This window comes from Meriones unguiculatus, chromosome 3 (genome assembly GCF_030254825.1).
Source record: "Meriones unguiculatus strain TT.TT164.6M chromosome 3, Bangor_MerUng_6.1, whole genome shotgun sequence".
Classification (NCBI taxonomy): Eukaryota; Metazoa; Chordata; class Mammalia; order Rodentia; family Muridae; genus Meriones; species Meriones unguiculatus.
This window is the reverse complement of record NC_083351.1, coordinates 122,968,808-122,981,918: the sequence shown is the minus strand read 5'-3', so window position 1 is coordinate 122,981,918 and position 13,111 is coordinate 122,968,808. Positions and strand designations below refer to the sequence as shown.

General features: G+C 40.3%; 1 protein-coding gene across 1 annotated transcript in view; it reads right to left on the bottom strand.

Moving 5' to 3' along the window:
* Ttc23l (tetratricopeptide repeat domain 23 like) overlaps positions 1–10,078 on the bottom strand; it is a 64,072-nt gene extending 53,994 nt beyond the window's left edge. Inside the window, exons 1-2 of the mRNA XM_060380452.1 lie at positions 9,781–10,078; positions 139–358 (exon numbers count right to left, since the gene is read on the bottom strand). Of these exons, the coding sequence (XP_060236435.1) occupies positions 139–358; positions 9,781–9,986 (426 nt within the window). The 5' untranslated portion in view covers positions 9,987–10,078. The remainder of the gene's footprint in view (positions 1–138; positions 359–9,780) is intronic.
* Between the last annotated feature and the right edge of the window lie 3,033 nt (positions 10,079–13,111).

Below are 13,111 nucleotides of genomic sequence, written 5' to 3'. Positions count from 1 at the left end.
CTCTGCTATATGTTCTCCTGGTTACAACAACGCACAACAGTCTCCCTCAAGTGCATCGTTATACAGTAAAGGCAGGCTATCTCACATAGTGTGCGCATTTGTAAATGGCAATCTAAACCCAGTAACTATTTTGTTTACCATTTTTTCCTTAATGAGGTGGTTAATTTTCCTCTGGGACTGAGCTAATTTCTGCTTTGGAAAAGACATACAGTCAACTGTCCTGTCTTTCTGCACGAACATAAAGTCAGTAGCTGACTCTTCTTCCTGCACGGTCATGTCTTCTTCAGTCTCTCCATAGTTGTTTACAGTAGTAAACAACTTGTCTGTCTGTTGTGCTGGGATCCTGGTTTGCTGTGACCTGTGGGCATAAGAAGGGCATGAATTGGGATTCACAAAAAGACACAAGAGAAGACTAAAATACTTGCAGCTGGGGGATATAAACTTGCTTTCTAAGTTAAAGATACACAGTAAACTCACACTACTTTCAGGACCTGGCACCTAAGCCCGCAATGAGGTAGCTCAAAGTAAATATCTGGTAAACTTGCCACCTTGTATTAGAATCATCGCTCCTCTGCTTATAAACCATGCACTCTTAAATAAGCCATTATTTAAATGGCTTTTCTATAAACACAGGATAAAATGAATGCCTGCTTTTGCTGCCATTAGATGGACTAAAGGAAGTAATACTGATAAGTCACAGTTACAGTGAACAGCATTTGTAATTGCATCCTTAAGGTTCAATATTATTATTGCTATTGGTTCCACAACTTCATTTCTTCATCTAAAAAAGAGATTGTTGTTAGACAATTTGAAGATCCTAAAGTTAAAGAGCTATCTCAGAAACGTCAATGTGTAATTTGTAATTAACTAAAGAGAAAGCAGCTTGTTGAGAGAGAGAGAGCAACATGCTAGGTCTAGTACAGACTGAGGAGTGAGTGGCTCTTTTGTTGTGTTAGAAACGGAAACCAATGTGGTAAGGAAGAACCAAGTTGAGCATTCTCCAAAGACACACCCTATACACCTTAACAACAGTATAAATAATCTCTGACTGCAAGGCCGATGGCAGTGTGAAGGGGTGACTGGAAGTGTGAACATAGAGGAGAGAGGTCATGGCCTAACATCGCCAGAAAAAGGAATCAGAACAATCTCAAATAAACAGAATTATGTCACCTTTAGAGCAATGGTAATTAGAAATGTCTCCCATAAAAATAATTTTCATAATCACAATGCTTTCTAAGAGTCCATCCATTGCAAACTTTTAAAAATAAAGCTTTTCGGTGTATAACTTCTTAATTTCTTTATATAGTCTGGATATTAGCCCTCTGACAGATATAGGGTTGGTGAAGATCTTTTCCCAGTCTGTAGTCTGTCATTTTGTTCTGACGACAGTGTCCTTTGCTTTACAGAAGCTTTTTATTTTCATGAGGTCCCATTTATTGTTTATCTTAGAGCCTGTGCTGTTGGTTTTCTGTTTAGGACGTTGTCTCCTGTGCCAATGAGGTCAAGGCTCTTCCCTACTTTTTCTTCTAGCAGATTTAGTGTGTCTGATTTTATTTTGAGGTCTTTGATTCACTTGGACTTTAACTTTGTGCAGGGTGATAAATATGGATCTATTTGCATTTTTCTACATGTAGACATCCAGTTAGACTAGCACTATTTGTTGAAAATGCTATCTTGTTTCCATTGTATGGTTTTGGCATCTTTGTCAAAAATCAAGTATCCATAGGTGTGTGGGTTTATTTCTGTGTCTTCTGTTTGACTCCATTGATCCACCAGCCTGTTTCTATGCCAGTACCATGCCATTTTTATTACTGTTGTTCTATAGTATAGCTTGAGATCTGGGATGGAGTTACCTCCAGACGATCTTTTATTGTACAGGATTGTTTTAGCTATTCTGGGTTTTTTGTTTTTCTATATGCAATTGAGAATTGTTCTTTCAATGTCTGTAAAAAAATTGTGTTGGTATTTTGATGGGAATTGCATTGAATATGTAGATTGCTTATGATAGGGTAGCCATTTTCACTGTCAATTCTACCAATCCATGAGCATGGATTTCCATCTTCTGATATCTTCTTCAATTTCTTTATTCAGAGATTTGAAGGTTTTTTTTTTTCCATTTCCTTGGCTAGAGTTACACTGAGGTATTTTTTGTTATTTGTTGCTATTGTGAAGGCTGTTGTTTTCCTAATTTCCTTCTCAGCCTGTTTGTCTTTTGGAGGGTTTCAGATTTTTTTTTCAGTTAAATTTGTATCCAGCCACTTTGCTGAAGATGTTGATCAGATGAAGGAGTTCCTTGGTAGAATTTTTGGGGTCACTCAAGTATACTATCATATCATCTGTGAATAGTGATACTTTGACTTCTTCCTTTCCAAATTGTATTCCTTTGATCTCCTTTAGTTTCTTTTTAACAAACCAGGTAGTCCAATTTAAAAAATGGGGTACAGAGCTAAACAGAGAATTTGCAATAGAGGAATATAGAATGGCAGAGAAACACTTAACGAAATGCTCAACATCCTTAGTCATTCGGGAAATGCAAATCAAAAAGACCCTGAGATTTCACTTCACACCCATCAGAATGGCTAAGATAAAAAAACTCAAGTGAAAACACATGCTGCAATGGAGTATTACTCTGCAAAGAAAAATAAGGAAATCATGAATTTTGCAGGTAAATGGCGGGACCTGGAAAGGATCATCCTGAGTGAGCTGTCCCAGAAGCAGAAAGACACACACGGTATATACTCACTCATATAGACATATAACATAGAATAAACCTACTAAAATCTGTACATCTAAAGAAACTAATTAAGAGAGAGGACCCTGACTAAAATGCTCAATCCCCATCCCGAAAGGCAAAGAGGAAGGACATCAGAAGAAAAAGAAAACAGGAAACAACCTAGAAACCTGCCACAGAGGGCCTCTGAAAGGCTCTGCCCTGCAGACTATCAAAGCAGACTCTGAGACTTATGGCTAACTGTTGGGCAGAGTGCATGGAATCTTATGAAAGAAGTAGGAAATAGTAAGATCTGGAGAGGACAGGAACTCCACAAGGAGAGCAACAGAACCAGAAAATTTGAACACAGGGGTCTTCCCAGAGACTCATACTCCAACCAAGTACCATGCATGGAGATAACCTAGAACCCCTGCACAGATGTAGCCCATGGCAGTTTAGTGTCCAAGTGGGTTACATAGTAATGAGAAGAGGGACTGCCTCTGACATAATCTGACTGGTCTGTTCTTTGATCACCTCCCCCTGGGGGGGAGCAGCCTTACCAGGCCACAGAAGATGACAATGCAGCCACTCCTGATGTGATCTGATAGACTAAGATCAGAAGGATGGAGAGGTGGACCTCCCTTATCAGTGGACTTGGGGAGGGGCATGTGTGAAGAAGGGAGAGGGGAAAGGGGCTTATGGGGGATACAAAGTGAATAAAGTGTAATTAATAATGCTGGAGAGAATGTGGAGAAAGGGGAACCCTCCTCCATTGCTGGTGGGAATGTAATCTTGTACAACCTCTTTGGAAATCAACCTGGTGATTTCTCAGACAATTAAGAATAGTGCTACCTTAAGATCCAGCTATATCTTTCCTAGGCATATACCCAAAAGATGCTCCAACATTCATTAAGGACATTTGCTCAACTATGTTCACAGCAGCTTTATTAGTATTAGCCAGAATCTGGAAACAACCTAGATGCTCTTCAAAAGAGGAATGGACACAGAAATTGTGGTACATTTACACAATGGAATACTACTCAGCAATTAACAACAATGAAATTATGAAATTTGCAGGCAAATGGCAGGAACTAGAAAAGATGATCCTGAGTGAGGCAACCCAGAGCAGAAAGACACATATGATATATACTCACTTATAAGTGGATATTAGCCATATAATATAGGACAAACATACTAAAATCTATAGTCCTTAAGAAGGAGAACCTGAGGGAAGATGCTTAATCCTCATTCAAAAGGGCAAACAGGATAGACAACAAAGGTAGGAGAAGACAAGAAACAGGACAGGAGCCTTCCACAGAGGACCTCTGAAAGACTACCCACCAGGTATTGAAGGAGATACTGAGACTCATAGCCAAACTTTGAGCAGAGTGCCTGATTCCTTATAGAAGAAGAGGGAGAAAGACCTGGAGGGGGCAGGAACTTCACAAGGAGAACAACAGAGCCAAAATACCTGGGCCCACGGAGTCCTGCAGAGACTGATACTTTAACCAAGGACCATGCATGGAGAGGATCTAGACCCCTTGTTCAAACGAAGCCCATAGGCTGCTCAGTTTCCACGTGGGTTCCATAGTAAAGGGTACAGGGGCTGTCTCTGACATGAACTCAGTGGCTGGCTCTTTGATCACCTCCCCCTGGGGTTTTCAGCCTTTCCAGGTTACAGAGGAAGATGATGCAGCCAGCCTTGATGAGACCTGATAAGCTAGGGTCAGATAGAAAGGGAAGAGATCCTCCCGTATCAGGGGACTAGGGAAAAGGGCATAGGGGTAGAAGAGGAAGGGCAGGATTGGGAGAAGACAAGGGAAGGGGCTACAGCTAGGATACAAAGTGAATAAACTGTAATAAATAAAGTTAAATTTAAAAATAAAGCTTTTCTTTCTTAAGCAGTTGTAGTAAGTGGCTCATGCCTCAAATGTCAGGAAGCTCAGGGAGAGGAATTATGAGTTCAAGGCCCATATGGGCATCAAAGCAATATTGTCTCAAACTCTCCTTTTGCACTGATTACTTGGGTAATGCATATTTACTCAATTCTTCCCTCAAAAGAATTGAGGAAGGTATGACAGGATAAATATCAAGTGTTATCTTTTACTCTAAGTTTGAAAAAATTATATGTAATCCACTCAGTGTCTTCTTCCAAATAACATACCCAGAGACAAGCAGGCATGCCAGGTCATGTGGATAGAGGAGCATCTCGTCAGGCCAGGGAGGAACAGCCTTTCCACAGTTAAATGCGCCTTAGTAAACCAGAAGAAAGGCTGGTGGTATAATGTAACTGGAAGGCAAATGATAAACTGGGGTCTTATCTGTCTGCTGAATGCTAGACCTTCCTTCAAGATGTATCCTAGACATCTGCTAGGAGATCTCTTTCAGAAGCAGGGATCAGAACATTCCACTCCAACTTGTCTTCTGTGTGTATAATATGTTCTTTATGATGATTCGCCAGTGGTATGTTTCCTGTGACTTTTCAAAAACTATTTAATGTTAGTTATTATTCCCCATATTTCCTCCTCTACTGTGCCCTATCTTCTCTCCCCCATGCTCCATTTAACCATTCCTGTTCCATTGGTCCCCTTAATACCACTGTGTTCTCTCTCCCCTTTCTTGAAAGGTCATATCCATGGCCCCTTACTAATTTCCGGACCTCTTTGGTTATTACAAATGCAACATATGTAATTGAAGATCCAAAGGTAATATCCACAAATGAAAGAAATACATGACATTTGTATATTCTGAGTTTGGGTTACCTGACTTAGAATGATTGTTTCCTCTTCCATCCATTTACATGAAAAATTCATAATTTTGTTTTTTTTTAACAACTGAATAATATTCCATTGTGTAAATATACATTTTCATTATCCATTCATTTGCCAATGGACATTAAAGATGTCTTCCATTCCCTGGCTATTGTGACTACAGCAGCAATGAACATGGATGAACAGGTATCTCTGAAGTATAATATACAGTCCTATATATGTCCAAGAGAAGTACAGCTGGTGAATTTAAATGGAGTTACCTATAATGGGGTAACAATGCTTTTACTAGATATATCAGGCTAACAAAAATCCAGGGTCATGAATGGGCTACTTCTTTTTTAGTTGTTGGCAAGTGAAGTCCTGTAGATCCCCAAACATTATGTGCTATTAAGAATGGCCCCCCATAGGCTCATATATTTTCAGTCCCCAGTCAGTGGAACTGTTTGGGAAGGATTAGGAGGTATGGTCTTGTTGGAGAAAATGTATCACTGGGGATAGGTTTTGAGGTTTCAAAATCCCATATCATTCCCAGTTAACTCTTTCTGCATCATGGTTGTATCTTAAGACATATACTCTCAGTTGCTAGTCCAGCACCATGCATGCCATGCTCCCTGACATGATAGTCATGGTCTCACTCTCTGAAACTGTAAACTCCCAATAAGTCTTTCTTCTTAAGGTCCCTTGATCATGGTGTCTCATTGGAGCAATAGAAAAGTAACTAATATATGTTGCACCTCTCCTCCCAAAACTCAGGGATCACTTCAGAAGAGAGAGTGGAAAGACCGAGAGCCGGAGGTAGCAGAGGACTTTAAGGAAAGTGTTTTCTGGACACAAAAGGATGGTTGCATTTATGAACACATAGCCATTGTGATAGTAAGTATAAGACCCTGACAAGCTTAAGCCAAACAAAAATGCTAGCACAGAGAGAGGAGATGGACATGAAGTCTCAACCCTAGCTGAGTTGCTATTAGCAAGCCATGGATTCTGGGAAAGAGTCAGTTTTTTATCTTACAATATAACAGTGAGGTAAGGGACTCTTGCCTGGCAATAGAAATAAGGCTTCCATATAATTGAAGCCAACAGGTTAAAAGATATGAAATTTGAAAATACTAAAATTACAGCATCAATAATGTTCTCAATATAAACAGTTGGTACTTATTAGCAATCAATGTTTCTTGCATAAAAATTTTATACATATTTTTCACACAAAAAGGGTGATTTAATATTTTCAACCAACCTATATAAGAAGCAAAACTGAAAAAAGGGGGAGAGGACAGGAGGTCCACAAGGAGAACAAAAGAACCAAAATATCTGGGCACAGGCATCTTTTCTGAGATTGATACTCCATCCAAGGACCATTCATGGATATAAGCTAGAACCCCTGCTCAGATATAGCCCATGGCAGCTCAGTGTCCAAGTAGCTTCCCTAGTAATGGGAACAGGAACTGGCTCTAACATGAACTCAGTGGATGGCTCTTTGACCACTTTCCCCTGAGCAGGGTGCGTCCTTGCCATGTCACAGAGGAAGACGATACAGCCAGTCCTGATGAGACCTGATAAACTAGGGACAGATGGAAGGGGAGGAGGACCACCCCTATCAGTGGACTTGGAGAGGGCCAGGGGGGAGATGAGGGAAGGAGGGTGCGATTATTGGGAGAGAATGAGGAAGGGGGCTACAGCTGGAATACAAAGTGAATTAACTGTAATTAATATAAAAAAATTAAAATGAAATAAAAATGAAAGAAGTAGTAAAAAAAAAGTCAGTTTTTTTTAATGGTGTCACTCCAGTGGACAGCTATAAACCCAAGAGTATATGGTCAGTACAGATTGGACTTGATAATGTTTTATTGTTTGTTTATAGAAGACAAAGTTGGGTGGATAAGTAAGTGGGTTAAATTATTATGAAAATACATTGTGTGAAATTCTCTAAGAACAAAAGAGACAGTGCAAAGGGGATACAAAATTTTCTCTAAATTTTTACTTAATGCAATTCACATTATAGTCTGATTCGATTCCTCCCTCTCCATGCAACCCTCCACATTGCTTCCCCCCACCCCAAGAAGTCTTGGTCTTCTAGAAGAAAATCCCACTGAAGCCAGGTCTGAATCACATTTATTTCTCAAATCCTAATACCTATCTAGCACATAGTAAATTTCAACAATTTGTTACATAGTGAACAAGGCAGGATATGAACAAGTACATGAGTCTTTAGAATGTTTAAAAATACCAAGGAGAAGGGACACCTGTGACAAGCGATTATAAACTCAGAACTGCTAATGGGAAGAACATTTTTCACTCATTAGAAAATTTTGATGAGCTGCTTATTCTGTAGATGTGGTGCAGAAGTTAAATCCATTAATTCAGGAAAGCTGTTACTCATTATGGATAGTAAAAATTGTGAGCTCTAATATTTTAATTAAGCATTGGATGAGATTATATTAAGACCAAGGCAGCAGTCTTCAACAATAATCTTAAAGTATGACAATCAATGAGGCTTTCACAGGTGATTTGAGAACAAAAATCCTTGAGTTAACATTGAACATCCAGCTAAAGCAAGATAAGAAAGATGACAGTTGAGACACAGGATGTGAGATACCACATGGCAATTATAATTCATGGCAATTGAGATATCTCCAAGTCAGAAGAAGGAACAGGCAAGTTGAGTGAAGCCTTCATAGACTTGTGAATCATTCCATCTTTTGACATAAACATGAATCCTGATTGGTAATATATTTAAAGAATCAGAAAATTTCTAAGAAACTATATTAAGAACTCTACATTTTTAGATGATTTATTTTTTTCATGGGTGTTTTACCTGTGTGGCATGTCTGTGTACCTTGTGCATGCACAGGGAGGCCAGAAGAGGGTTATGATCTCCTGGAATTGAAGTTATAAGCAACTATCATTTCCCACATGGGTGCTAGGAGTTGAACTCCAGTACCTTGGAAGCACAGAGTGTGCTAAGTGCTGTGCTACCTCCCCAGCTCTGAAGTACTACAGTTTTTAAACTCCATGTTTACAGTTCTATAACATTTAACCTTAAGATATTTTATGATGTATTATATTAGCTCTCTCCAATAAAGTAACCACTAGCCACAGGGGGCTTTTATGAGCCTGAAATACGGCTAGACAGAAATAAGATGTTCTCGAAAACATGAAGACAGGCTGAATTTGTATATCTATGGAAAAAATAGTATAAAATATTTAGCAGTTAGGATAAAATATCTAGCAGTTGTAATGTCCTAAATATACTGAAATAAAACAGCATTAAAATTATAACTATTTTGTCTACTTTTTAATTATGGCTATCAGAAAAATTTAAATGATATAGATGGCTGATATATACAGGCATTGTTTATGCTGTATTTCTACACAATGGTCCTGGTACAAAGCAATGGTTCTCATCTAAGGCTGATTGTGGCCCCCAGAGTATTTAGCAATGTCTGAAGATATTTTTGTCATAGACCGAGCAGTGCTGCTGGCATCTAGTGGGTAAAGGCAAGGTATGCTTCTAAACCTCCCAAGCGAAGAGTTATCCAACTCCAAATGTCAAAAGACTACCTGTATTCAATACATCTAACTAGCTGTGCAAAGTTTGGGCAAACTGCCCGTCCTCTCTTTGATTTATAATTAACCATCTACATAATGCAGCACTGATGCTCCAGACAGCGCCCCCTCGAAGAGTTGTGAGGGGACAGGCACACAGACTCTGCTCACTGGAGATTACTTATCAGGATGTAAATGGGTTTGTTAGGACTGGAGAGATATCTCAGTTGTTAAGAGCACTTACCTCTCTTCCAGAAGATACAGGTTCAGTTCCCAGAACTCCTGTCAGGTAGTTTACAACTCTGTAACTCCAGGACCAGGGCACCCAGTACCCTATTCCGGCTTCCACAGGTGTACACCCCTTTCGTGCACATACCCCCCCAACACATAATTTAAAACAGTAAAGATAATTTTAAAATGCTTTTCTTTGTTCACTGCCTCTTTATTTCATGAAGTCGTACTCACTGATTTTGTTATGCTTTTCTCACTGGCTTTACTAGAGTTGTTAAAATGTTGCTTTACTTCTACATTTTCAGGAAAGTACATGAATCAGGAAAAAACAATTTTTGTCCAACTTTCAGAAGTTGTAGACACAAACGGATGTTATTCCGTATTATTAACATACAGCACACTTGTGCACCTTTGTCTTCTATGGAAAGGGCAGGCAAGCTTTTCCCCCAGGCTTTGCTTGAAGTGGCAAGTCCCACGCTTTCTGGCCAGCGAGCATCATGTCAAGGTACTGTCAGTACTTACAGGTGGAAGCAGAAGTCCCAGTCGGTGTCATTGTTAACGGTTGGAATGCGGATGGGCGTGGCTTTCATATTCCTACCAAGAATCACATGTGAGATCAGCTTTGGGGGAAGAGCCAAGATGTTCATTCTGTTTTTCCCTCCACTGGATGCTACTGACGTTAAATTAAATGGATAATGTAAGTCTACAAATAGACTATGCAGACCCATGTTTAGAGACTCCTAGGAAGAAACTGAAGGTGTCTATAAGGGTTAAATTTCTTTTTCCTAATTTTTGCTGTATACTATATCTCTAAAGTTCTTTTAAAAATATTTCTTAAGTAACATATTTTTTACATTTACTGAATCATCCAAACTATGGTGATCTATTCACCCCAAATAGATCTATTCATCTATTTCCCTTGGCAGCGCCAAGGGAAAGCGGAATCAAATGCAATCAGTTTTCAGTATGGCATAAAGTATGGCATATTCTCATAATAGAAAGTTCTGGATAAGAGGCTGAAACTCAAGAGCCTACTTAGGATGCTGCTGATGTTAGCTGTTGAAAAAGTTGAAAACTGCATTGGAGGTTTGATTTGTGGAATGCATTTCTTAAATGCACACTTGAATGAATATTAACACCATCCAAGTCGCTCCCTGAAGAATACTTAGGTAGCTTTCCCTACTCAAACTCCAGAGCACCCAACTGCAAAAATGGGATGGGTAGAATGACTAACTTCCCTTTCTAAGTTCTACTTTAACATTCAGAGTCCTCAAAGTCCTACAGGCAGTTCCCATGCAGTTGCACGGGATCCTGGATTAGGACATTACACTTGGCTGCCCTCTAGGTCAAATCTCTTGCTGATTCTTTTGTGGTTCTATTGTTGCTTCCTAAAGACGGACACCCTGTGAACCTGGCCTCATCTTCTGGCACCCTGCACCGGAAGTTGGTGAGCGCTTCTGGCTCCCCGACCCGGAAACGCCTTTTCGTTCTCTCACCAGGCTAGGCAGTTCAGACCTCCTCTGCCTCCGGTCAGTGTCCGGCATGGGCCCTGTCGCGCCTCACGGAAGCTAGGCTTCTGACTTGGCGACAATGCGTTGCCATGGGGACTGAACCCTGCCTTTGCACGGAGGTCCAGAACCATGGCAACGCGAAGCACTTCAGTCCCGCAGCACCAGCATGTAAGACAAGCTCTCTGGCGGTCAGCCTCGCCTCTGTGGTCTTGTAGTGCCCGTCGCACAGGGACATAACTTCGTGACGATGAAGGAACTGAGGATAAATCCATGGAAGAAAGGAAGGAGCACCAGGCCTCAGGACCCTGATGGTTTTCAAACTGCTGTGTCTATGGGTGTTTTCAGCAATGACTCTTGGCTAGCCAGTCCAGTCTTCCTGAAGCAACCTACACCCCAGTAGTCTCTGGGTGTTCTGGGTCACCATCGATGGATCACCTTATCTGTGGATAAGGTTAGAGTTAGGCTTTGTTGAAGAAAACAGTACAGGAAAAGATTTAGGAATGGGTCAGTAGCTGACAGATGGTTGTCATTTCAAGGAGAAAGGCACATTCTGCAAATACCACTTAGACCTAAATCACACGTAGCTTTGTCTCCCAAGGCCACAAAGCACATAGTAGAACTACATAGATGTGAAGACCGCGCTAGCTGTGGCATATGTTAGAAAGCACTATAATGAACCCTACTATGCACTGGGCCTTTGACAACGGACAGGAAAGGCCCTCATGTTTTAAAAAAGAAAGGCTGGGTAGAAAAAGGAGAAAGCCTGAGATTTTTGTATGTTTTGCATTTGTTCTTACATATCTGGGTAGAAATTTATCATTGACACTAGAATGTCAAGAAAGCCTTTCAAGGTTGGAACATTTAAATGAGTTTGTTTTCATATATAATAAATAAAAATGATGGTCTATAAATGCAAGGTTTAAATCTGTACTCTTAAGTTCCTGAGCCAAAAATTTGCCCTGTCTATTCTCTGGTTCCTAAGAGAATCTTCAGTGTGAAATGATGGTCAGAGTGATAAACTCGGTTTCAAGATGTCAGCGTTACCGTTTTGACTCTGTGGCTTTGGTGTAAGTCACATCTTGTGGTTATCAGTTTCCTTCACTACACTGTAAGAATATACGTACCTCTTGGTCTCAAAAGCCTCTCTGGTTCTAGGATTCTATGAAGTTTTTTGTGACCCCATGACTGATTATTTTTACATTTATGGAGATTAAAAGGAAGAATCTATTTTTATGTTGTCTAATATATAATAAAGTTGGCCACTATCAAATCAGATTTTTAGCCCTTGTTTTAAGAAATAGCTTTAAAATTGTTGCTTAGTCTGTGAAAGGGAAAGTTCATTTTTTCCAAACACTTGTTTTGTCACTCATTGTGACCGTTAGTGTGGTACTAGAATTTACACTGACTTTCCCTTCCTAAAGAGGACAGTGATTCTGCCTCCATTTAATTAGTGCTGAACAGAAGCAAGTTGCTCTCACCTGCAAATTTATAAGGCAAACTCAGACGGCCTCAAAGCCTTGATGTTCCAAGTGTCTGATACTTTCTCTTTCTGTGCCATCGAAACCCTGCCCCTCAAAAGTAAATCTCGGTAACATGTATGACTGTTTCCTGGATGGCTCTGGAATGGAATGCATTAATCACCATAGTTCTTGTCTGTCACTCATTCTCACCCTTAATCCCAAAGTAAAGGCAGGCAGTCTCAGTACCTCATAGGTAAAAATAGGACCGAAGCAAATTTGAGGACAGCCTGGGCTGCACACAGCAAGAACTAGCTTAGCCAAAGGCACATTATGAGATGTGTCAAATAAACAAACAGCTGAATAATAAACAACAACAAAAAAAAATAGAGCATTTGGAGGGACTTTGCAGAGAAAAGAAAACGTGTAGAGAACTCTTTGAGACTTTTATGACCCAAATCTAATGTGATTACTTTCAAAGGATTTTTTTTTTTAAATATTACAGTTTAACTTTGTACCCCTGCTGTTTCCTGCTTCCTCATTCCCTCCCAATCCTACCCTCCCTCCCTCATCTCCTCCCTGTCCCTTTCCAAGTCTACTGATAGGGGAGGACCTCCTCCCCTTTCATCTGACCCTGGTTTATCAGGTATCTTCAGGGCTGGCTTCAAAGTCCTCCTTTGTGGCCTAGCAGGGCTGCTCCTCCCTCAGGCAGGGGAGGGGGTGTGTCAAAGAGCCAGCCATTGAGTTCATGTCAGAAACAGTCCCTGTTCCCCTTATTAGGGAAACCCACTTGGATACTGAGCTTCCATGGGCTACATCTGAGCAGAGATTCTAGGTTATATCCATACATGGTCCCTGGTTAGAGAAACAGTCTCATAAAAGACC